At 51.6% G+C, this 23,681-nt stretch overlaps 1 protein-coding gene and 1 long non-coding RNA gene across 7 annotated transcripts in view; one reads left to right on the top strand and one right to left on the bottom strand.

Moving 5' to 3' along the window:
- LOC118725817 overlaps window positions 1-8,611 on the bottom strand; it is a 19,484-nt gene extending 10,873 nt beyond the window's left edge. The window contains exons 1-2 of the long non-coding RNA XR_004990137.2: window positions 8,601-8,611; window positions 8,407-8,417 (exon numbers count right to left, since the gene is read on the bottom strand). This is a non-coding gene — a long non-coding RNA (uncharacterized LOC118725817). The remainder of the gene's footprint in view (window positions 1-8,406; window positions 8,418-8,600) is intronic.
- KLHL26 (kelch like family member 26) overlaps window positions 2,967-23,681 on the top strand; it is a 29,826-nt gene continuing 9,111 nt past the window's right edge. For 3 of the 6 annotated variants that reach the window (XR_006742415.1, XM_036449864.2, XM_036449865.2), the window contains exon 1: window positions 2,967-3,119. Coding sequence is in view for 3 of the 6 variants with exons in the window: in XM_036449864.2 (XP_036305757.1) it covers window positions 3,037-3,119 (83 nt within the window). In the remaining 3 variants the exon portion in view is untranslated. Of the gene's footprint in view, window positions 3,165-4,028; window positions 4,223-23,681 lie in introns of all 6 variants that reach the window. The other 3 variants (XM_045585834.1, XM_045585835.1, XM_045585833.1) reach the window with 3 other exon arrangements.

Raw genomic sequence — 23,681 nt, forward strand, 5'->3', positions numbered from 1 at the left:
TTGGATGTCAACCCATGAACCAGGATGTCAGGGCTCGATCCCCAATAAGGGTCATGCAGAAGGCAGCAATTGATGATTCTTTCTCATCATTGATGTTTCTCTCTTTCTCTTCCTCTCTCTGAAATCAATAAGAAAATATATTTAAAAGTTAAAAAAATAGCTAGAGCAACCTGTCCAAGCTTCATGGCTCATAAGAAGTGGATGGGGCCGAAACCGGTTTGGTTCAGTGGATAGAGCATTGGTCTGTGGACTGAAAGGTCCCAGGTTCGATTCCAGTCAAGGGCATGTACCTTGGTTGCGGGCACATCCCTAGTAGGGGGTGTGCAGGAGGCAGCTGGTCGATGTTTCTCTGTCATCGATATTTCTAACTCTCTATCCCTCTCCCTCCCTCTCTGTAAAAAATCAATATATATATATGAAATGGATGCAGAACTCAGGGTGATGATAGTGAGTATTCATCAGATGTTGACCTGTCTAGTTTATTTATTATTTTTTTGTATTTTGGTTAATCCTCACCTGAGGGTTTTTTTTTTCCCATTGATTTCCAGAGAGAATGAAAGGGAAGGAGGAAGGGAGGGAGGGAGGGAGAGAGAGAGAGACATCAATTGATTAGTTGCCTCCTGCACAAGCCCAGACTGACTGGGGTGGGTATGAACCTGCAACCCAGGCATATGCCCTTGACTGGGAATTGAACCTGTGACCCTATGCTCTAACCACTGAATAACACCAGCCAGGATGATCTGTCTAGTTTATAGAGAAGCGAAACTCATCACTGGGAGCTTACAGCTCGCTCCAAGGCCACTCAGTGGTGAAGGGCAGATAGGTGGAGGAGGCCCCAGCATGAGGTTGTAGGAAATAAAGCAGCCCCTACCCCCCAAACCTAGTTGCCTCCTCTGTAACACCTAAGGGTTACTAGAAGGCTTCTGAGCTCTGACCTGGGACCGTGAGTCCCACAGCAGATCCAAAGCAGGGGAGCAGATGGCAAGGTCCCTGCCTCTGAGCAAGCCATGTCAGCTGTGGGCCAGATGGTGACTAGGCCTCAGGATACGGTTTGCTGTGTCCCTGCTTGTGAGGTCTGCCAGACCACAGGTCACCATTATTGGACGAGGCTGTGCAGTAACCTTTGGTGTATCTCCAGGTTCCCTACCTTCCTGTGCCCCATCTCAGGTGTGGCAGGCAGTTGGGCTAGGCCAAGAACCTTGGTCTCCTCTGCCTCGCCCCACATCTCCTATTGGCACCGCCTGCAAAGTACCTCCTGGCTTGGACCACCTTCCAGCCCTTCTCTGCCATTATCCGGGGACAAGCCCTATAATTTGTCCTAGAACACTCCTAAGTATTGTCCCTTATTCAAGATATTGCCCCCTCCTGTCATGTTGGTTAAATCTCCTCTGCTGACAAGCCCCCTCCTCATTTTATGTAGGAAAACGCCTCCACAGTGATCCTCGCGCTCTCCGTGACCTACAGCACCCCTCCCCTCCACCCTTCCCTGCCGGGCAGCACTCCAGGTGCACCCTGCCTCAGGTTCTTTGTGCTGGCTGTCCTGTGACATGCACTCTTGGAGTACCTAGTGTGAGCACAGCACTGTGCGTCTGCAGCATGCTATGCATGTGCACACAGCCAGGGGCCCAACGATCTTGGGCTGTCTGTCTGACATGTGGGTTGAATCTGGGTGTTTATGAAGTGTGTGTGCATATGGATGCCATTGACTGCAGCCGTATGTTTGGCGGGTGTGTGAGCTGTAGGTCTCAGCTGAGTAGGGTTTGATGCCTGCATGTGGTTCATCTGGAACAAAGGCTTGAGTGGCCGCCGACCACAGGCAGGAGAGAGTGTGTGCGTGTGTGTGCAGAGCTTGCTGGGAATGCACACTGCTCATGCACGCACACATTCAACATTGATTAAGCACTTATTGTGTGCTGGAGAGGTCAGCAGGGCCCTTCAGCACCTGGTATCTGTCAACTTGAAGTGTCAATTCCTGAGCGTTTTACACAAACGATCGATTGAACACCTATTATATACTTGACCTTCTGTTGGACTTGGATTAGTTGGGTCTGGTTCTATCTACAGTAGGTTCAATCTACTCAAGGGGCCCCTTGCTTTCTCCTCTGGAGTCTCCAGTCCATGTCCACCCTCTTCTCTGAGCGCTGACTGCAGGGAGGACTCTAAGCCCCTATCTGGACCCCTAGGTCTTGCTCGCTGCACAAAAGATGGTTTTCCGACTCAGGGGGTGAAAGAATAAATGGGCTTAAGGGTAGAGAGGATCTTGGGAGTCTGAACCCTGCCTGGGCGGAGTTCTAAGCTTCCCAAAGGGTGGGAGTAGAGGTGTCCTCAAAAGCTCTGGGAGCTTTACAGAGGAGTCCCTATTGGCTCAAACATGGGGTGGAAGTTCGACGCCTGGGCACAGGGTGAGAGTTCCCGCGTTTGAGGGAGGTCTTGGAAATGGAGTGACTTTGGGAGGGGATGGGTGGTTTTCAGAGCTCGGGGACCAGTTTCCCAAGCCCCACCTCCCGTTAGGCTCCATTCCTTGCCCTTTTCTTAGCAGACCCTGCCCCAGACCTGCTGCACCTCACGGTCCCGACAGCCCCCCTCCACCGCTTCTCTCCGGCCCCACCCTAATCAATCGCCACGCCTTTATCCCCTCCCCCCCATGCAACCGTCTTTTAGGCGCCGACCTTCCCAGACCAGGCCCCGCCTCTCTGTGGACTGAGCCTTGCCCCTCGTCCCCCAAGACCACGCCCCTCGCCAAAGGCCCCGCCCCTCCGCTACTCAGGAGCGAGGGCCTTCTGCCCTGGCCGCCCCGCCCACCCTCAGACCCCGCCCCTTACTGGAGACCACGCCCCTTGCAACAGGCCCCGCCTCTCCCCTACTCAGGAGTGCGGGCCCACTCTCAGACCACGCCCCGCACACGAGACCACGCCCCCTGGCCCCTTTTACCGCTCAGGTCCTGCCCTCGCGGAGCATGCCCCGCCCCCTGATCCCCAAGTCTCTGTTTTCTGGACGGGCGCGCGGCTCCCCGTCACTCGAACGCGCGGCGGTAAGATGGCGGAGTCCGGTGGCGGCGGCGGCGGTGGCAGCGGTGGCGTTGGCTTCGGTGCAGGCCCGGGCCCTGAGCGCCCAAGCAGGTGAGACCCGGCCCGCAGCGGGCCTGCCGCTGCCCCACGGCTCCGGTGACCTGTGGGGCGTCCTGGGGCTTGCAAGTGTCCTGGGCTGCCCGAGGTTCCTTCCGGGGGGACCGCAGGCTTTAGGGGCGGCTGAGGGGCCACCTGAAGGAGGGCTGCGAGCCCCGGACCTCGAGAGGTCTACGTGTTGCTCCGGGAGCCAGAGGGGACATTGGGGGGCTTGGAGGTCTGAAGGGACACCTAGGACCTCCTGACTGGGAACTTGGAATGCCAAGGGGTTTGGGGGGCAGAGAGGGCCTGAGGAGGGGCAGTGGGCAGTCTTGAGGTTGTTGGTGCTGTTTTCGGGACTCTGAGGAGGGGACTGAAGGGAGCTTGCAGGGACGGAGGCCCAAGCTTTTCTAGAGGGTGCTGAAGGACCCCAGTGTTCTAAGGTGGCCCTGAGGGCATGCCGAGGGGACCTGGGGTGAGTGAGGACGGTGGAAGGCTGGGGTTAAGAGGCTCAAGTGAACCTGAGGACCTGAAAGAGGCCTGAGAGGCCTGGAAGAACCTGACGGGCGGCTGTGGGGTCCTAGGGGCTGGGGGTCCCAGTGAGTCTTGATGGGCAGGGACGGGGATAGGGGTGTTGAGGGGCCAGAGTAGGTCTTGGGGAGCCTGAGGATGGTGAGAGATTCCTGAAGGTCTAAAGAAAACAAGGAAGATCCATCTTTTCCAACCCATGGGGTTCAAATATACTCCTCCACCCCCCCTAAAGGACTTGAAGCTAGGTCTTGCCCTCAGACTAAGGGGACAGGATTCACCCCTTTTGGTAATAGGGAAGTCCCCTTTCCTTTTGGCTAGGTCCTGAGACTGGTTGCTTGAACCCCAGAATTGGTGTAAAACTTGATGTTTACATGTATTGTTCTGGGTTTTCAGAGGGGAAGAACACCGGCCTTAGGGAGCACCCCCCCCCCCTTCCCCTTTACATTGCACAGGGCCCCTGTAGCCCAGCCCAGCCCCCTCGGACAGCCTGCCACCCTTGGCTGACCGCGTACACAATCTGGGCTCTTTCTCCCTGGAGAGCTTATGGGAGCAAATCATTTCAGTTAAGGAGATGAATGATGAAGTTGGTCAGAACTTGTGTGCTGTGGTGTGGGGACCTGGGGTGGTGCTGGCCAGAAAGGCCTGCCGGCCCAGATGCATGAGTTGGGCTCTGGAGGCCTCCAGCAGGGAGCAAGAGAGATTCAGAGGGTTTGGAAAGACACTCAGCGGGTAACCTGGGCAGGCTGTGGTGACCAGGCATGAGGTGGCATGTCAGGAGAAGATAAGAGGGGACGGTGAACCCAGGTCCCTGCCGTGGGCCCTGGGGTGGGATAACCTGGGTGAGGTATAATTAATTGCATACAATACTGTTCACTCATTTTAGCTGAGCAGTTCATTGACTGTCAATAAATTTACCAGGGGGGCGATAAATGGTGATGGAAGGAAACTTGACTTGGGGTGATGAACACACAATACAATATATAGATGGTGTATTATAGCCAAAACCGGTTTGGCTCAGTGGTAGAGTGTCGGTCTGCTGACTGGGGGGTCCTGGGTTCGATTCCGGTCGGGGGCATGTGCGTTGGTTGCAGGCACATCCCCAGTGGGGTGTGTGCAAGAGGCAGCTGGTCAATGTTTCTCTCTCATTGACGTTTCTAGCTCTCTATCTCTCTCCCTTCCTCTCTGTAAAATATCAATAAAATATATTTTAAAAAAATAGATGGTGTATTATAGAATTGTACACCTGAAACCCATATAATTTTATTAACCAGTGTTATCTCAATAAATTCAATAAAAGTAAATTTATAAATTATGGGTATGCATCCGTTAACACAAGCCAGTTTTTCAGAATGCTTTCATCACGACTGAGAGTTCCATCCAAGCCCTGAACCCCTCTCCCACTCTCGGCCCAAGGCACACCCTGATCTGTTATTTTTTTCTCTGTAATTTTGCCTTTTTAGAAAATTTACAAGAATGGGATAGTACAATCTGTGGCTTCTTGTGACTGGCTTCTTTCTCTTAAAATGTTTTTGAAGTTCATCTAAGTTTGTTACAAGTACCAGAAGTTTGTTCTTTTTCACTGCAGCATAGTGTACCATTCATTGTATGGTTGGACACAGTTTGTTTATTCATTTGGTAATCACAAATAAAGTTGCTGTGAAGATTTGGTTATGTATATATTTTTAAAAAATATTTTTTTATTTACTTCAGAGAGGAAGGGAGAAGGAGAGGGAGATGGAAACATCAATGATGAGAGGGAATCATGGATTGGCTGCCTCCTGCATGCTCCCCACTGGGGATGGAGCCGAAACCTGAGCATGTGCCCTGATGGGGAATTGAACCATGACTTCTTGGTTCATAGGTCAACGCTCAACCACTGAGCCACGCCAGCTGGGTTGATTATGTATCTTTGTGAGACATATACTTCCATCCTGTTGGGTATATAATTAGGAGTGAAATGACTGGGTCCTATATGGTAGGAAAGCTGCACCATTTTGCATTTCTTTTCTTTTTTTTTAAAATATATTTTATTGATTTTGTACAGAGAGGAAGGGAGAGAGATAGAGAGTTAGAAACATCGATGAGAAAGAGTCATCGATCAGCTGCCTCTTGCACACCCCCTACTGGAGATATGCCCGCAACCAAGGTACATGCCCTTGACCGGAATCGAACCCGGGACCCTTCAGTCCCCAAGCCGACACTCTATCCATTGAGCCAAACCGGTCTCAGCCCATTTTGCATTCCTATCAGCAGTACATGAGTTTCAGCTGCTCCCCATCCACACCAACACTGATGTGGCCAGTCTTTAATTTTAGCAAATCTAAGTGATACTGGTATTTTATTTTGGTTTTAATTTGCATGTCCCTAAGAACTAATGATATTGGACATTTTTTCATGGTTTCATTGGTTATTCATATTTTTGATCAAGTGGCTTCAAATTTTTGCCCATATTTTAGTTGAGTTGCCTTCTTATTGATCTAAAATTTTATTTGTTGATTGATTTTGGAGAGAGAAAGAGAAAGAGATCACCATTAATTTATTGTCCCACTTATTTATGCATTCATTGGTTGACTCCTATTTGTGCCCTGACCCAGGGATTGAACCCTCAACCTTCGAGTATCGGGATGATGCTCCAACCAACTGAGCTACCCAGCCAGGGCTCTTATTGACTTTTAAGAGTTCTTTATGTATTCTGGATTCAAGCCCTTTATCAGATACATGATTTGCAAATATTTTCTCCTATTCTGCAAGTTGTCTTTTCATTTTTAAATATCTTTCATTGGGCAAGTGTTTATTATTTCGATGAGATGGAGTTTACCAATGCTCTTCTTTTATGGACCATGCTTTAAAAAAAAATATGTATATATATATATATATATATATATATATATATATATATATTATTAATTTTTTTACAGAGGGGAAGGGAGAAGGATAGAGAGTTAGAAACATCGATGAGAGAGAAACATCGATCAGCTGCCTCCTGCACACTCCCCATTGGGTATGTGCCTGCAACCAAGGTACATGCCTTTGACCGGAATCGAACCTGGGACCCTTGAGCCTGCAGGCTGACGCTCTATGCATTGAGCCAGACCAGCCAAGGATGCTTTTAATGTAATATCTAAGAAATCTTTTCTAAATGGAGGCACTTTTTTTTTTAACTTATTGTCTAAAGTTTTACATACATATGTCTCCTGTTCGCTGCCTGACCCCCTCCCCCTGCGCCCCGCCAGTCATTCCCACCCCCACCACCCTAGTGTCTTCAAAATTTTGCCCATATTTTAGTTGAGTTATCTTCTTATTGATCTAAAATTTTATTTGTTGATTGATTTTGGTTATGCTAATATGCATGCATACAAGTCCTTTGGTTGCTCTCTAACTCCCCTCCCCTGCCATTTGTCTCTGGATCTGTTCTTTTTCATCGAATTATGTTGATCATTATATCCCACATATGAGTGAGATCATGTGATATTTGTCTTTCTCTGACTGGCTTATTTTACTTAGCATGATGCTCTTCAGTTCTATCCATGCTGTTGTAAATGGTAAAAGTTCCTTCTTTTTTATAGTGGCATAGTATACCATTGTGTAGATATACCACAGTTTTTAAATCTACTCATCTGCTGATGGGCACTTAGGTTGTTTCCAAATCTTAGCTATTGTAAATTGTGCTAATATGGAGCATACAAAAAGAAGCCAGGCCCTAACCGGTTTGGCTTAGTGGATAGAGCGTTGGCCTGCAGACTGAAGGGTCCCGGGTTCGATTCCGGTCAAGGGCATATACCTTGGTTGAAGGCACATCCCCAGTAGGAGGTGTGCAGGGGGCAGTTGATCGATGTTTCTCTCTCATCTATGTTTCTGTCTATTTCTCATTGCAAAAAATCAATAAAATATATTAAAATAAAAAAAGACCAGGTTTTGAAGGAGAATGTGGCACACAGTAGTTTCCAAGGATCTTTTTAAACGTAGAAGCTTTTGTAGCATTGCTCATTTATTATTTCCTGCATTTCTTCCAAACAGGCCAGCCAGGCCTGGTGCATAACTCACCCATGCTTCATTCTTCATCCTTCCACTCTCCAAGGTCATAGCCTCCCAAAGTCACCTGCCTGATTACCTGTGTTCAACTAGGCCTGAGGGCACTTTTTCTGGTCACTTTGTTGTGTGTGTGTGGTTTGTTTATTGTTAGTTTTTGTTATTTATTTATTTTTGGTAAAACTTACATAACATAAAAAACTCACTCATTTAGCCAAAACCGGTTTGGCTCAGTGGATAGAGCGTCTGTCTGCGAACTGGAAGGTCCCAGGTTCGATTCCAGTCAGGGGCATGTACATTGGTTGCGGGCACATCCCTGGTGTGGGGTGTGCAAGAGGCAGCTGGTCGATGTCTCTCTTCCATCGATGTTTCTAGCTCTCTAGCTCTCTCCTCTCCCTTTCTCTCTGTAAAAAATCAATAAAATATATTTTTTAAAAAATCTCACTCATTTAAAGTATACATTCAATTCAGCCCTGGCCAGTGTGGCTCAGCTGGTGGAGCATCCTGAATACTGAAAGGTTGCATGTTTGATTCCAGGTCAGGGTACAGACCTAGGTTGTGGGTTTGATGCCCTGTCAACCAATAGCTCTCTCTTGCATTGATGTTTCTCTCTTTCTCTCACTCTTCCTTCCCCTCTCTCTAATATCAATAAGCATATCCTCGGGTGAGGGTTTAAAAAATAAATTAAACTGGCTGGTGTGGCTCAGTGGATTGAGTGTTGCTCCATGCACAAAGAGGTCACTGATTTGATTCCTGGGAAGGCATGAACATAATTAATTAATTAAAAAGTAAAGTGTACAATTCAGTGGTGTGTAGTACATTCCCAATGTTGTTATGTATCCTTTATCTATTTCCAGAACATTTCCATAACCTCAAGAGGAAATCTGTTCCCATTAGCAGTCACTCCATTCCCCTTCTATCCCAGCCCCTAGCAACTACTTTACTTTCTCTAAAGTTACCTGCTTTATAGATAGAATTATACAATACTGGATCTTTTATGACTGATTTCTTTCATTTCATGTCATGTTTTAGAGGCTCCCCTACATTGTAGCATGTATTAGTATTCTATTCTTTTTATAGCTACATAATATTTCATAGTTTGGACATACCACATTTTGTTTATCCATTCACTAGCTGGTGACATTGGAGTTGGACTCACCTTTTGGCTATTTTGGATAGTGCTGCTATGAACATACATATTTAATTTTTTGTGTGAACCCCTGTGTTCATTTCTTTCGGCTCGATACCCTGTTTCCCCGAAAATAAGACAGTGTCTTATATTAATTTTTTCTCCCAAAGTTGCGCTAGGTCTTATTTTCGGAGGAGAGGATGTCTTATCTTTCCATGCACTAGGTCTTATTTTCGGAGGATGTCTTATTTTTGGGGAAACATGGTAGGAACAAAATTGCTGGATCATATGGCTGTCCTGTACCCTTGATCACATCACCACCACTCCACACTGCGTGGTCTGTTTATTAGTGGAGATAGCTTGATGGTGGGGACCATGTCTCAGATGTCTAGAACACAGGCTACACAGAGGAAATAAGTGTTCAGGAAATATGGCCAGGTGGGGAGGGATGGAGAGGGTGTGGAAAAGCTCTCTAGGGCTTGCAGTTGGTAGGGAAGTCTCATCTATGGACAGGTTGGTCCATAGTCTTTTTGGGGAGACTTGTGGGACTGCTGGGGGCAGGAGTTTGCTGGCCTTGTCTGGAAGGCTGCTTTTCCAGTCTGCCAGGAGGTGTCTGCCTTTTTGTCCCGTGAAGGTTTTTGCCATTTGGCCTGGGGTGGGGGCCGTTCCTGTCTTCCCCTCGGCCCTTCTAGCAGCCCCACAACTTGAGAAACTGTCCTTAAGGGACTGTGTTTCCCCACCACCCCTAGTATTATATAACTTGTTTGTTCCAACTTCTCTTTTCTGCAACCAAGGGGGAAAAATGAAAGAGAAAAGCTTATTCTCTTCCCTTCCTGTCTCCAGGGATCAACAAAAAACCCGTTGCCTAGTAGAGCTGGTCGTTAATGACGGAGCCGAACCTCCGGGATAGATGAAGCATGGCTGCCTCCGCCAGGGCCGGAGGAGGGGAGGTGGAGACTGGCTGCAGGCTCGCTCACACAAAAGACACTTGTCCTCTAGAGCGATCCCTCCCAGCCCCACCTTCGGCCCTCCGTGAGGTTCAGGTTCCCGGAGGAAGAAGAGGTTTGAAACTGGGGCTGTTAGCGGAAGGAGGTGCTCTCCAGGGAGTTGAACCTCCCAGCTAAAATTCCATCGCCATGAGGTACCTAGCTGGCCGAGTTCCAGGGGAGCCTTTTCTCTACGGAGGCTCTTCAGACGTTGGGCCTTGGCATCCTCCCTCCTTGGCCCGCCTTCCCTCAAGGTGTCTGGATGGGGCCCAGACTTGCTGACTCACACTGCTCCTGAGGGTGAGGTGAGGGCATCTGGGTGAGGGACATGTCGCCCAGAGGTGCCTCCTTGGGAAGGTGTGCCCAGGACACTGTGTGAGAGGGTTTGGCACAGTTCAGCTGAAGTGTCTGTTCCTGGGTTGGTGGCCTTGGTTTGTTTGAATTTTCCTAACAAACCATCTCTGACTGCACCCTAGCTTGTGCCCGCTAAGCCTCGAGGTTCTGGAGGAGTCCAGTCCCCCATTGCCTGTGCAAATGGCTGGAGGCTGAGGAGGTTCTTGTTGCTGTGGCCTCTCTTCTTTTTCAGCTGGCCCTTCAGACATGGGGACTCCACTATTCCTCTTGGGAATCCTGGTGGTTTCAGGGGCTTCGTCACACCCACGTCTGTGGGCCCTCCTTCCACGAGTAGGACAGCCCTACATACTCATTGTGTGCCTTGGGTATAGCTACACTCCTCTCTGCATTAGATTCCTCACCTGGAAAGTGGGACCTCAGACCCACAGGGCAGGGTAGATTAAAGAAGTGAGCTAGGGCCAAAATCGTTTGGCTCATTGGATAGAGCGTCAGCTTGCTGACTGAAAGGTCCCAGGTTCGATTCCAGTCAAGGTCATGTACCTTGGTTGTGGGGACATCCCCAGTGGGGGGTGTGCAAGAGGCTGTTGGTGGATGATTCGCTCATCAATGTTTCTATATCTCTATCCCTCTCTCCTCCTCTCTGTGAAAAATCAATAATTTATTAAAGTTTGGAAGCCAGGAGTTCAAGATCAAGATGTCTGGTAAGGCCACTCCTGATTCATAAATGGTGTATTCTCACTGTTTCCTCACATGGTGGAAGGGCCTAAGAGCTCTCTAGGGTCCCTTTATTTTAGAAAATGTATCTTTAATAATTTCAGAGAGGGAGAGGGAGATAGAAACATCCACAATGAGAGAGAATCACCGGTCGACCGCCTCCTGCACATCCCCCACTGGGGATCGAGCCCACAACCCCGGCATGTGCCCCCAACCGGAATCGAACCCGGGACCTCTTGGTCCACAGGCTGACGCTCTATCCACTGATCCAAACCGGCCAGGGCTCTGGGGTCCCTTTAATGAGGTCACTAATCCCATTCACAAGGGCTCTACCATGACTTATTCCCAAAGGCCACACTGTCTGACACCATTACATTAGAGGTTAGGTTTCAACATACGTGTTTTGGGGAGATACAGACATTCAGTCTGTGGCAATTGGCCTGAGCAGTTGGAAGGACGATGGCATCATTAGTTGGTGGCCGTGAGAGGGACAGTAGGAGGGCAGTGGGGAAATGGGCCAGGTCAAATCTTAGCTGTTTCTGCAACATGAGAGCAGAAGTCACTGTGAGAGCCTGGCACTCTGGAACAGTGTGGGCACAGTTGGGTGGGTCTTGGTGGATTATTGGGATGGGGGCAGCTGAGCCTGAGGTAAGCTGGAGGGAGCCCTGGGCTGGTGGTCCTGGGGGGTCGGACCATGCTGTTCGTCCCTCCTGAGAGAGTGAGGTGCCAGCAGAGTCCCGGCAGCGTCCAATGAACTCATGATGTGAAATCGCTCTGAAAATTCCACACTTTGCTCTGAATTGATCAGGGTGCTCTGAATTGATTGTCTCACAGCTGGACTGCTTCCACATGGTAGCTGCTACCCCCTAGGGTAGGGGTGTCGAACTCAGTCAGAGAAGGGGCCAAAATCTAAAATCCAGCCTAAATCGCGGGCCGAATGGTTTACTGAACAGTCATAAACTGTCATTGTGATGGAAACGCAGCGGAGTGCAGTGATGACAGCGCGGTGCGGGCCACATTGCAAGGCCTGGCGGGACGGATTTGGCCCGCGGGCCTTGTGTTTGACACATGTGCCCTAGGGAAACCGCCTTCTTGTTGTCCACAGTAACCGGGGCAGAAAGGTTTGATTAGCTTCTGCTGTCATTGTGCTATCTCCAGGGAGCCCACCCGGTGTGTCATTCACTTTCTTTAACAGCAGTTATTTTTGATTACCTGTCCGCAGGGGAGAGTTCAGCAAGGCCAGGGTATACGTTTTGTGCCTGCATTCTCACCACGGACCCCCCACCCCAACACTTTAAAAGTGGGGCTTTCGCCGAAACTGGTTTGGCTCAGTGGATAGAGCATCAGCTGCGGACTGAAAGGTCCCGGGTTTGGTTCTGTCAAGGGCGTGTGCCTTGGTTGCGGGCACATCCCCAGTGGGGGGTGTGCAGGAGGCAGCTGACCGATGTTTCTCTCTCATCAATCTTTTCTATCGATAGCTCTCTATCCCTCTCCCTTTCTCTCTGTAAAAAAAAAAAAAAAAAAAAAAAAAAAAAAAAAATCAGCCAAAACCGGTTTGGCTCAGTGGATAGAGCATCAGCCTGTGGACTGAAAGGTCCCGGGTTTGATTCCGGTCAAGGGCATGTACCTTAGTTGCGGGCACATCCCCGGTAGGGGGTGTGCAAGAGGCAGCTGGTCGATGTTTCTCTCTCATCGACGTTTCTAGCTCTCTATCCCTCTCTCCTTCACTCTGTAAAAAATCAATAAAATATATTTTAAAAAAATCATTAATATATATATATATATATATATATATATATATATATATATATATAAATAAATAAAATGGGGCTTTCTCTGCACTCCCTCCCTTTGGTCTTAGGGCATGTTTCAGTTTTGGGGTTGATGACCCTGGAGAAGGAGAAAGGAAGTGGGAGAAGGAGGGAGAGGGAGAAAGGGTAGGGCCCAGATAAAAAACAATTAATCAACATGTGAATGAACTCATGACATCTTGCCTCTTGTGTGTCTACCACTGTGTTTGGTGCTAGGCTTGCTACGAAAGGAGGGTGGGAAACAGTTGGGTCCTGCCCTTGCGGCTCCTATGTGCCAGCAAGGAGTTAGTGAGACAGTGGTGCAGTCATTGCCCCATGGTTGCCATGAATGATCCTGAGGCCAAGTGGAGGTTCCTGGCTTCTTAGAAAGGTGCTGGGAGCCTTCTTAAGAACGAGGTTTGTGTCATGATGTTTAGTGTCAGATCAGGGGAAGGGGGTCAAGTGAGGTGGATAGTTCTGGGTGCTGGCAAGGGGTGTGTGCAAGTTCTGAAGGTGGAGGAGACAGGCTTTTCAGGGGTCTGGAGTCAGAGAGGAGCTGGAGTGGGTGGGAGGAACAAGGCGGGAGACTGGAGGTGCAGGATTTGGGTGAGGGGACACACAGGTCAGATTTGTGTTTCGGAAAGATCCCATTGGCAGGAGAGGCGGGGCCTGGACCAAAGTTGGGACCGGGGAGAGGGCATAGGTTTGGGGAAGATTTGAGGTTGGACCTGTGCAATGTGCTGACCAGTGGTGGCAGCCAGATGGGGGTCATCTGCTCTCAGGAGCCAGGAGTGCATGCTGGGGGAGGATTTGTGAGTAAGTGGGTGGGCAGGGGAGGACCAGTCCTCACTGGACCTGAGGGGCTGTGCTGCCTGCCAGCACCTGAGAGAGAGCTGGGAGATGGACATCCTACCTCCAGTTCTCACTGGCTGCCTGTTCCAGAAGGCCCTCATGCCTCTCCTTGGTCAAGGACCTCGGGTCTTCCAGCCAGCAGGTCCTGGTCCTAGGAATGTCCCTCCTCGAGGAAAAGCTCTTGTCGCTGCAGGAGATCTCCCCAGCTTGATTCCACTTGCAGTGGCCTCTGAACCTCTCCTTTTGAGCACACTCACTCCTATTTGCCCTCTCCTCTCTGTTGGCCACATCCTGGTCCGGCCCCTTTTTCCACCTCCTCCTGCAGGCTCTGTGCCACTGTCTCCCCATTCTAACTGGTGGGAGACTGCACATTGTTCCCCCACCTGACACCTGCCAGGGGCTTCCTCAATCTCAGAACAAAATCAGCTTTTCCATGTGACCCCCTCAGCCTACACACCAGGCCCCCCAGCTTCCATCAGCCTGCCCTCCTCTTGGGCCAGCACCCTTCCTGGGCCATTGGCCCAGCTCACACCGGAGTGTCCTGTCTCCGCTTTTTGCACCCCTCCCCCAGTATTGCCTCCTTGGTTCCTGGCTGATCCATCTGTTCACACGCCCCACGCCCCACCACCACCCACTGCCCGCCTCTGCTTTGTGTTCACGGAACATTCTCTGTGCTTAGGACTTGAGCCCCCCAAAATGTGTGCTCCTTGAGAGCAGGGCTTCATTGTGGAGGCTCTGATTGCATCTAGCAAATACTCCACACACAGTCTGCTGTGGGTTTGCCAGGGTTGCTGGCCTGACAGAGAGGCTTCTGGAACAGTCCTTTATGGCCTAGCCAGGTGAGGGGCACCCTCCTCCTCCCTTTATTTCATGGCAGGATCTGGATAGAAAAAGAGATTCTCAGGTGTGTTGTCAGTGAATCAGACCTATTTGAGAGAAGCCAGTGAACAGTACCTTTTGGCAGGTGTGCTTTGTGTAAGATCTTAATGCTGTGTGTTGAACACGGAAACAGCTGGCTGCTCTCCCTGTCCAGCTGCCTGCAGTGGGAAATGGGGGCCACCTTCCAGGTCCCTATTAGCAGACCCCCTTCCTTTTGTGGTAGAGCCAGCAGCTGTGCAGATGAGCTTTTAACACTTGTTTAACCCTGGTTCTCCAGTCTGTCCCTGGTCTCTGCAGAGGGTTGCTCAGGATGCAGAGGACAGAGCCTCCCTAGCATTCCTCCTCTGCGGAACAGGTTCCGGAGAAGATCCAGGGTGGTTTTAGACCCCTCGCCAAGCAGCTCAGGGCTCATCTTTCCTATGAGCCACCTTGCCACACGTGGAATTACTGTGATTCCGGAGGAAGTAGCCAGCACCCTGGGGGAATCTCAGAGCTTTCCTGTGAGTGAAGCAGCTTCTGGAATTGAACATGCTCAGCCTGGAGGAAATCTTGAGGGGTGGACCGTGGGGCTTTTAAAGCCTCAAGGGTGGTTCCCCAGTCCAGGTCCAAGATGTCTCCTGACACCACAACTGCAAATTCCACAGGGTAAAGGCTGATTGGGCTGGGGAGTGGGCTGAGCTACATATCCGGAGAGCTCTCCTCTCAACGGGGTGTTAGGAGTTGAAGCAGCCTGCCAAAGGAAGCAAGAATGGAGACGTGATCACCCAGAATCTTCTGTAACTGGAGCTAAGAGTGACGCATTCTCTCAAGAATGGTTCGGGGGGTGGCAAGGTGCCCATAAGATGACAGACATGTAAGGGAGCCCCAGTGAAGACCCCGAGGCAGCTTCCATTTGGAAAACTTCCAGGACCAAAGTTGATGTGAGGTCTGGGGGGGCGCAGGGGGGGGAAGAGAAGGGGGTGGTCCCAGGAAGGCATCTCTTGCTTTCTCTCTTCTCCTTCTCTCTCTTTGTCACAAATGGGATAATTGGAGCCCTGCTTCTAAGGTAGTTCACAAATGTTTATGCTGCATGTGAGTCACTTGCAGAAGCCATGGGCAGTGTTTTCCTTGTCGAGGCTGATGGCATGGACTGCCGCGCAGCTCCAACCTTAGGCACGCTTCCAGCATTTTAGCATTTAGAGTTGCTGAACTTTCTCAGTGGGGGGCGCGGGTAGCTTGTTGACCTTTACCAGGGAGCCTGCTGTCTCATTGCAGGCAGGCGGGGCTCAGGCTGAGTATGGCCACCACCTACTCACCCAGAGATTGCCCAGTGTGCTTCCTTGCCCCCCTCCCAATCCCCGGGGTGGAAGCCTGTGTGCAGTGCTGGGAGAGGTGGCCGCTGGAGAATTGTTAACTCCACCATGGTTTTTGCAGAGGCTTATCCAGAATGTGGTGGTCAAGAGGCCAGGATCTGAGGCTTCTGACAATGCCTTTAATAGAAAAATAAAAGTACATTGTTCACATTGAAAAAAGTTTAGGGAGGAATTCAGTTTTAGGTCTCTTCAGGGCTCAGGTGATTTTCCTGGAATCTGACTCCCATTTCTCAGCTCTGCTTTCCCTCTTGACTGGGCAAGGTGACCCCACTTTGCTCCCCACTATCCCAGAATCCTCAGGGGAAGGCGAATCTCCATTCTGGTGGGTCTAGAAAAAGTCTCAAGGAAAGCGCGGTTTGGATTGGAGGATTCCAAACCCCATTCATTGTGCCTGGGAGCCTGGGAGGCTCTGGATGGCCAGGATGAGTCAGGAGTCTTTTCTTTCAGCCCAGGGATGGGGGTCTCCTGATCCCTACCACTGGGGCTGAGAGAGAAGAATAGAAGGTTCCCTGAGGAAAACGGGGACCTTATCAGAAGATGGGAGGGATGTTGGTACCTCCTAAAATGAAGATGTTCATGACAGATCCCTACTTACGCCTAAATTTGTGCTGCTGTTGGAAGGGCCTGGCTGAGCTATCCCCACAGCTGTGTCTGCCTGGGTCTGGCCTGGCACCACTGGGCATGAACACATGCCACATCGCTTGGCAGAACCATCCCTTTCAGGGCCTCAACACCTGTCTTGCCAGGGGAGGCAGCTGGGCTGGGCCCTGAGACACTGGAATTTGGCAGTGTTAGAATGTCACTGGGTTTTTGAATGGTGTTCTGGGGCCGTGCAGTCATGCACATACTTGCCTGATTTGTAGAGTAAAGGGGTTTTGCTCATTCAGGTGGCTTTGTTTCCAAGCCCAGTGAAGTAGGGATAATGTGGGGGGATGGGCTGATACTGGGATTGGCTTTGAGTCAGTGGGTGGGAACGGAACAGGCAAAGCCTTGGCCTGAGACCTGTTCACTAGTCTGCCCCTGCTACTCACGGCATGGGATGGGTGTGTGTGGGTGTGTGTGTGTGTGGGAGCTGCTGGGCTTTATGGGGCAAGGGAGGCTGTGGAGAGATCTGGCTGGACTGTGAGGGCGAGGGAAGACCATGGGCAACCTGATTCAAGAAGGCTTGGAAGAACTGGGGGACTTGGGCGTGCAGCGCAAGGAGGAGGGTTAGGGGCAGGAGGAGTTGGCCCTTCAACATGGGGCACAGCATGAGCCAATTGTGGAGGTCAGCCGTCCCAGAGAAAATTTTGTTGAGGGCTTTCTGGTTGAGCCCAAAGGATAACATACCCAATGACAGGACTTGGACCAGGAGGGTGCATGGAGGGAGTGAACAGAGCAGGTATGTGTAGCAGAGATTTGTAGGGAGTAGAGATGGGAGTCAAGCTCTAGCCAGTGTGCCCCCACCTATTACCTCACCCATTCATTTACCTGTTCCACCCACCCACCCATCCATCCACCCATCCATCCCATGCAGCATCCAGTTGATAAGTGTGGCTGAGCTCTAGCACATTTTGGGCATGGTGCCTGGCACAGGAACACAGCAGGAAATAGAATCCATCTTACCTTGCCCTGGTGAGGCTCCTGTTTCAGCGTTGGGGAGATAGGCTGGCAACAGACAGGTGGTGTGCCAGACAGAGCAATGAGTTGGGAAAACAAATAGAGCCAGGTTGTGGATCTGAGAGGCCCGGGGCGGGGTGTGGCTCTCCCAGAATGACCCACCAGAGTGGGGCAATCTCCTGTGTAGCAGCTGGAGGATTAGTGGGCTTATCTATATCCTAGTTGTGGCCGACACCCAGAAACAACGTCCTGCCTTTCCTGCTGTACAGCTTCACGTCAACTTTGTAGCTTGGCACCCCTAGATAACGGTCTCAGTGATCAGTCTTTCTCTGTACCCCCACCTGGGACTACAGAGAAAGACTGACACCAGTCAGGCCTCTTGTGTGCTATGTAGCCTTGGACGTCTCTGTGCCTGAATCTCTGTATGTAAAATGGTAATGATAGTGGTATTCCCTTTGCCAGACTGCCCACTGAGAAGTAAGCTGGGAGCCAGGTATGCACCACCCAGCCCATAGCTCTATATGGAGTGGGTTCTCACCAGGACAGGGAGGGATGGGGACTGTGGAAGGGACATTGGGTTTGGGTGTCCTTTTCCTTCTTCCTCGCCTTGAGAAGTGGCCAGAGTTGGGCAGGTCTGGGAATGGTGGGTGCTGCCTATGTGGTCCTCCTCTCCATCAGTAGTAGCTAGATCCCCACTTGTCCTGGGCTCCCAGGGGCATCAGTAAGAGGCTGGGATGAGGACTCAGAGCCCGAACAGGTCTTGGCCCAGTTTGAGGGGCACTGGCCTCACAATGGCCCGTGTGAGGCTATGGAGAACAACAGGGGGCTTTGGCAGGGGGTGACAGGGTCTGATGTCATGCCCTTTTCCTGGCAGGAGGGTGGATGGTACCTGCAGAGTACTCCCCTGTGACCCAGTGAGTTTTAGGGGAGCACGGGGGTTTGTGCTGCTTGGCCCATCAAGTCACAAAAGGGCAGGATGATGGAGCTGGCAGGACCTATCTGGAGTGGAACCAGCACTGAATAGGGCCACTCTGTGCCAGGCTTTGTGCATTAGGGATCTTAGGCAGGCCTAGGGCAGGATGTCATTGTGGGGTTGGTGACACACAGGCTGGGCAGGATGGGAGCAGCTTTTCTCACCTCTAGAGTCCTTAAGAGGATTCATGAATGCTTTCAAGGTGAATGTGGTTCCAGAACCTACCTGTCTGGCCCACCACCTTCCCCTGCCTCGGCCTGCCTGGTGTTATGTGGGGCCCTCAGGAGGTGCCAGCCCTAGGTATGGGCAGGTTGCACAGTCCTTCCTTCTGGGCACCCCCTGACACCCCCTCTCTTCTGTCACCCTGTCACTGCTTGGCAGGCACAGATAGGCAGAGAAATAAGGCCATCCAAGTAGATGAAGTCTCCAGATGGTGAACCATGAGGAAGGCTGGGGGATGTGTGGGGGTGTGGCCTGGAGTTATTTTTCAGGGCTCAGAGAGGGAGGTTCTGTGGGTGATGTGTTCCCAGGGTAGGCTTAGAGTGGGTCTGGCCATGTCCGTAGCCTTCGGCTCTTGGAGGAGGCCGGGCAAGTTCTAGGGTGTGGACTAGGCTCTGCCTCCACCTGGTGACCTAGCACATCTGCCCTCCCTGGACACACACAGACCCACTCATAGGGTGTACAGATTGGCATGGTGCTGGCAGCCTATTTTAAGTTGTCACAGAAAATATCGGAGAATAACCAGCATGATGACCAGGAGGGAGAAATAAACAACTGCTGATGCTGTAGAGAGAGTCCAGGGCTTGGAGGACCTGGGATCTGGGGCCCTGGCTGGGTTTTCCTCTCTCTCTAGGTCTCTATCCCCCTTCTCTCTGGGTTTCTGATCCCCCCCCACATTCCCCTTCTCCCTGGTCTCTGTCCCCTTCTCTCTGGGTCTCTGTCCCCTGTTTTCGGGGACTCTGTTCCCTCTGGGTCTCCATCAGTGGATTGATGCCCTGGCCTTCTGGGACACTACTGTGGGAACCTTTATCTGCTTCTGGCTCTGAGCTTTTCTCTGCTCCCCCTGCCCCCTCACCTCCCCTAGAAGCCCAGGGATCAAGCCCTGCCAAAGAACTGCAGGCATCTCTGAAGGAACTGCCCCTTATCTGTAGGGATGGCCCCAGAATGGGCTTGCTGCCCCTTGAGGGTGAGGGGGGCAGAACAGTCCCAAGAGAGAGAAGACGCTGACATGAGTGGGGGCTGTGAGCCAGAGCAAGGTGCCAAATCCTGAGACTGTCCTTGGGCTGTGAGCATAGCTCTCCAAGCTGTGCAATATTGTAACCATGGTAACAGTGGCTGGGCTGGCTGCCTCTGTGGGGCATGTGAGACCCTGGCTTTGTTGCACCTCTTACCCACGGAGCTGCGGTCCCAGGAGCCAGCCATGGCCTTGGCAGAGCCAGTAGGCTACATTGTAGTGAGTAGGTATGGGGGCCATGCTGGGGTCTCCCGTTGAAGGGGATACTTGTTGCATTGTCTTCCTGTGCTGGTAGGGAATTCATAAGGTTGCTATGAAGAACCACTTGCAGTAGATGCTTAGTTAGTAAGCCTATCTTGTGCAGGTTCAGAGGGGGTTGGAGTGGGAAGTCACAGAAGTTTCCAGTATGGCTAGACAGGAGGTGGGGGAGGGAGATATGTGAAATAGAGTGGAGAAGTGGACCAGCAGGCTGCCAGAGCTTCACCAAGGCTCTAGAGCTCAGTACCCCCTCTCTGAGCCTCTGTCTCCCTCTTTCTCTGGGTCGCTCTTCCCTTCTTTTTCTGAGTCTCTGTCCCCCTCTTTCTCTGGGTCTCTGTCCCCCTTTCTCTCTGTGTCTCTATCCACTTCTCTCTGTGTCTCTTATCCTCATCTCTCTCTCTGGAACTCTGTCCCTCTCTCTGGTTCTCTTCCTTCTGTCTCGGGGTCTCTGTCCCCCTTTCTGGGTCTCTGCCCCCTGAAGTGCAGTATCTTCCCTGCTGATGCTCCTGGGACTTTGGGTGGAGTGGCTGAACTCCCTGGTACAGCGTCAGCCGGGGTACGAGCCAACCAGCTGCGCTGCGCTGCTGTGCTCCTTGGAGCCACATGGACAATAAAACCAAAATTGGCTTTGAAAGTGGAAGTGCTCTCCGTTTTGAGGGGAAGTGAGGGAATTTGCATGTCAGAACAGTATGTTAAAGGGGCAATACCGGCAGACTCTGTTCTGGCCTGAGCTTTTGGCTCCATGTGGGGGTGGGAAAGGATTTTACAAAACCCCAAAGAAATGTTTCCATGAAATTCCTGTTGTTGCTTTTTCCTTTCTTTTTTGTTTGTTTGACATTCCAATGAAAAGAACTGTTCCGGGGCTTTGGAGATCTCCTGTAGGGTTGGGAAACTGACCACGGAGACCAGGGCCAGCAGTGGGCAAGGACAGGAGGAGGAGAGGAAACCTCCACCATGGGGCCCTGTCACCATGTGGCTCTGTACTTCCTTTGGCCTCTCCCCATTAGACCGTCCTGCCTTGGGCTGGGTCTCCTCATAGCAGAACCTGAGACAGCCTGTAGTATCTTCATGGGGCCATCCCATGAAGGTCTAGGGAGAAGGAGCCCTGTAGGGGGTACCAGTAGGGAACTGGTGACGATGTAGACAATAGGCTCAATGGCTGGGGTTCCCTGAAAGATTATGGGTATCCTGCCATGTGGTGGTCCATCTGAGGGCATTTACTGCCATCAGCCCCTGTGCAAGGGAAGCCCCAAGGGAAGCAGAGGCCATGTTCCCATGCCTAGCACAGGCCTGGGCCGGGCCAGAGGTTCCCAATGAGTGCGGGAGGAAGGGAGGTGCCAGCACAGGGGTAGGGGATCAGGATAACCCCAAGCACAGGCCTGATCCGGGCAGAGAGTCATCCAGGACAGCAGTGAGCAGCCTCCAGACACTGACCGGCTGCTGACGCACTGGCTCCGATGACTCAGTGCTAGTGACCGTGCTCGGGTGGCTGTCTAGAGACTCCGACTGGCCCAGGAAGGCGGCAGCAGCCTTCCTGGAGGAGGCCTACAGTCCCGCCACAGCGGCCACCCCCTGTCTGGCTGGCCTGAGTAATGGGTCCTTGCTTTAGTCATGGGTCCCAGGCCTCAGCGCTCCCTCCTCCTCCTGCCCACCTCTGCCCAGCCATGTCTGCCTTTGTCCAGTCTGGGACTTTGGCCTCTGCTGGTTTCCTCCCTCCCTCCCTGAGCTCCCCAGAGGCTGTGAGATATGTGAGGGGTAACAGTTGTCCCATCTTTGAGATAGGAGGAAGGAAACAGCTTGTGAGGTGCTGGGAGCCTTGCCCAGCATGAGGAGGATGTGATGTGTATGCAGAAAGTGGTTGTTTCTCGCTCTGGTTGTAGCTTGGCCCACATCCTGTAGGCAGCAGCCCAGTGGGCTTGGTTGGGGTTCCAACCTGGGTCTCCTAACTCCCATATATGAACATTTTAGCTGCCTCTATGCTCAGCTGAAGGGCAGACCCAATCAGAAGGCACCATAATTCTTTGTACCTCCTTGAAGGACATTTAGCTCATTTCCCATCTTTAGCCCCTAGAAATGGTATGTGGGGAATAGTCTCACTCATCTCTTGTACATGTGAGTACATCTCAGATAAATCCCAGAAGTAGATTTGCTAGCATGAGGATATGTGAGACACTGGGAACAGGCATGAGTGTCTGCTGTGAGGTAACCTGATGACTCTGCCCACCTGAGAGGTAAAGCCAGTCCCTTGGTGAGAAGGTCTTTCCAGCCAGCTGTGCTTCCTTTTCTATAAACCATCAGCCCACATCATTTATACATTTTTCTGTGAGGTTGCTAGTTTTGTATTGATTCCTTGGGGCTCTTTACATATGGAGGACCATATATATTCAGGGACAGAGCAGCTCCAAAGCAAAGTTGCCCTTGATCTGATATCTTCTCGTGAAAATGTGAACATGCATATCAGCCTTGGGCTTAGGGGAAACACAAGGAGTTCTCCTGTCCTGCCCCAAAGTCTCCAAGAAAAAAAGAGATTCTCTGAAACCAAATTAGCAAAACGTACAGAATCTGTGAGGCAAGGTGTCCACAGAGAGGCCAGCCTAGCTCAATGGGCATCTGCCATGTGCCAGTGCTCTGTGGGAGGTTCCAGGCTTTAAGTTCTTAAGTGCATGACCATGTTCAATGGCTCACAGGTGGCTTGTAAGGGTAGTGACAGGTTACAGTCCCCCACTGGACCTTGCCACCTCCCTAACCCAAAAGGAAGCTGGGAGAGGTAGGTGGTCTGTGGTCCATCACTTCCCAGGAGGTGATGGGAGCCACACCACAGCCTTGGCACATCTGTGCTCCCACCTGCCCCATTTGACAGTTAAGAAACAAAGACCTGGGGACCAGGGAGTGTGTCTGAGTCACACAGCTGGCTGACGGCAAGGCAGGGATCAGAATCCTCCCTCTGCTTCTCACATCGGATGCCAGAGCCTGGTGAAGTGAGGTCTGTGGTACAGCCTGGTCAGGTTTCCTGGAGGAGTGGGTCTCACTGATCTGCACCTCCCAGCCTTTGGGTCCTTGCCTGACCCCCACTCAGGGCTAGGCTCTGGGTTTGGGCTTTAGGGGGTCCTGGTGATGAATGCGACATTCTGGTGCTTGGACCTGTTGAGTCCAAGTCTGCTCCTGGGAGGGGGGCTCCAAGGGGTCACACCAGCTGTCCTGACCTCTCAGGTCACTGTGCTGCACAGAGAAAGAGGTTCACCAGCCCAGGCTAGAGGAGCAGGAGGGACAGGGGCTGTGGAAGTGGGGACAGGCAGCTTAGAATGCCTTCGCTGCAGGCGGTCCCCAGGCAAGGCTGCCAGGAAGGCCCTCTGTGGTGGCAGGGACCAAGGCCTAGCACCCAGGATACAGCCAAGCTCTTACCCCTCTAGGGAGAGGCCCAACGGCCATCACCGTCTAAGCTCAAGGGTAGCAGGGCTGGGAAGGGAAGCCAGGGCACCCCCACTTTCTGGCCACTGTATCTTTCTTTCCTGCTCTTCTCCCTTCTCTCTGGAGCACCCACAGCTGCAGTGTGAAGCAGTGCTGTGGTCCCAGTTCCTAGGGCATGCGCCCATTGAGGACAAGTCACTCCTTGTTCATGCTGTGTCCTTCCACCCATGGGAAAAGGTCTAGGGCTGACAAAGCCAATGTATGTGTGTGTGTTGGGGGAGGGGAGGGTAGGATGGACCTGAATGTCTTAGGGTCCTTGGAGGCTTGTGTGGGACATGGCCTTGGCTGAGGTAGCCCAGAGGCCTGTCAGAGGGTATAAGCAAGAGGACACAGTGAGACCTCATTCCTGGAGGTCTTGGCAGTGGCTGTACTATGGAGGCAGCCCTGGCTGGGAATTGGGGAAGAATGGGGGCAAGGGGTGGTGCACTT

This window comes from Pipistrellus kuhlii, unplaced genomic scaffold, assembly GCF_014108245.1.
Source record: "Pipistrellus kuhlii isolate mPipKuh1 unplaced genomic scaffold, mPipKuh1.p scaffold_m20_p_21, whole genome shotgun sequence".
In the NCBI taxonomy this organism is placed as follows: domain Eukaryota; kingdom Metazoa; phylum Chordata; class Mammalia; order Chiroptera; family Vespertilionidae; genus Pipistrellus; species Pipistrellus kuhlii.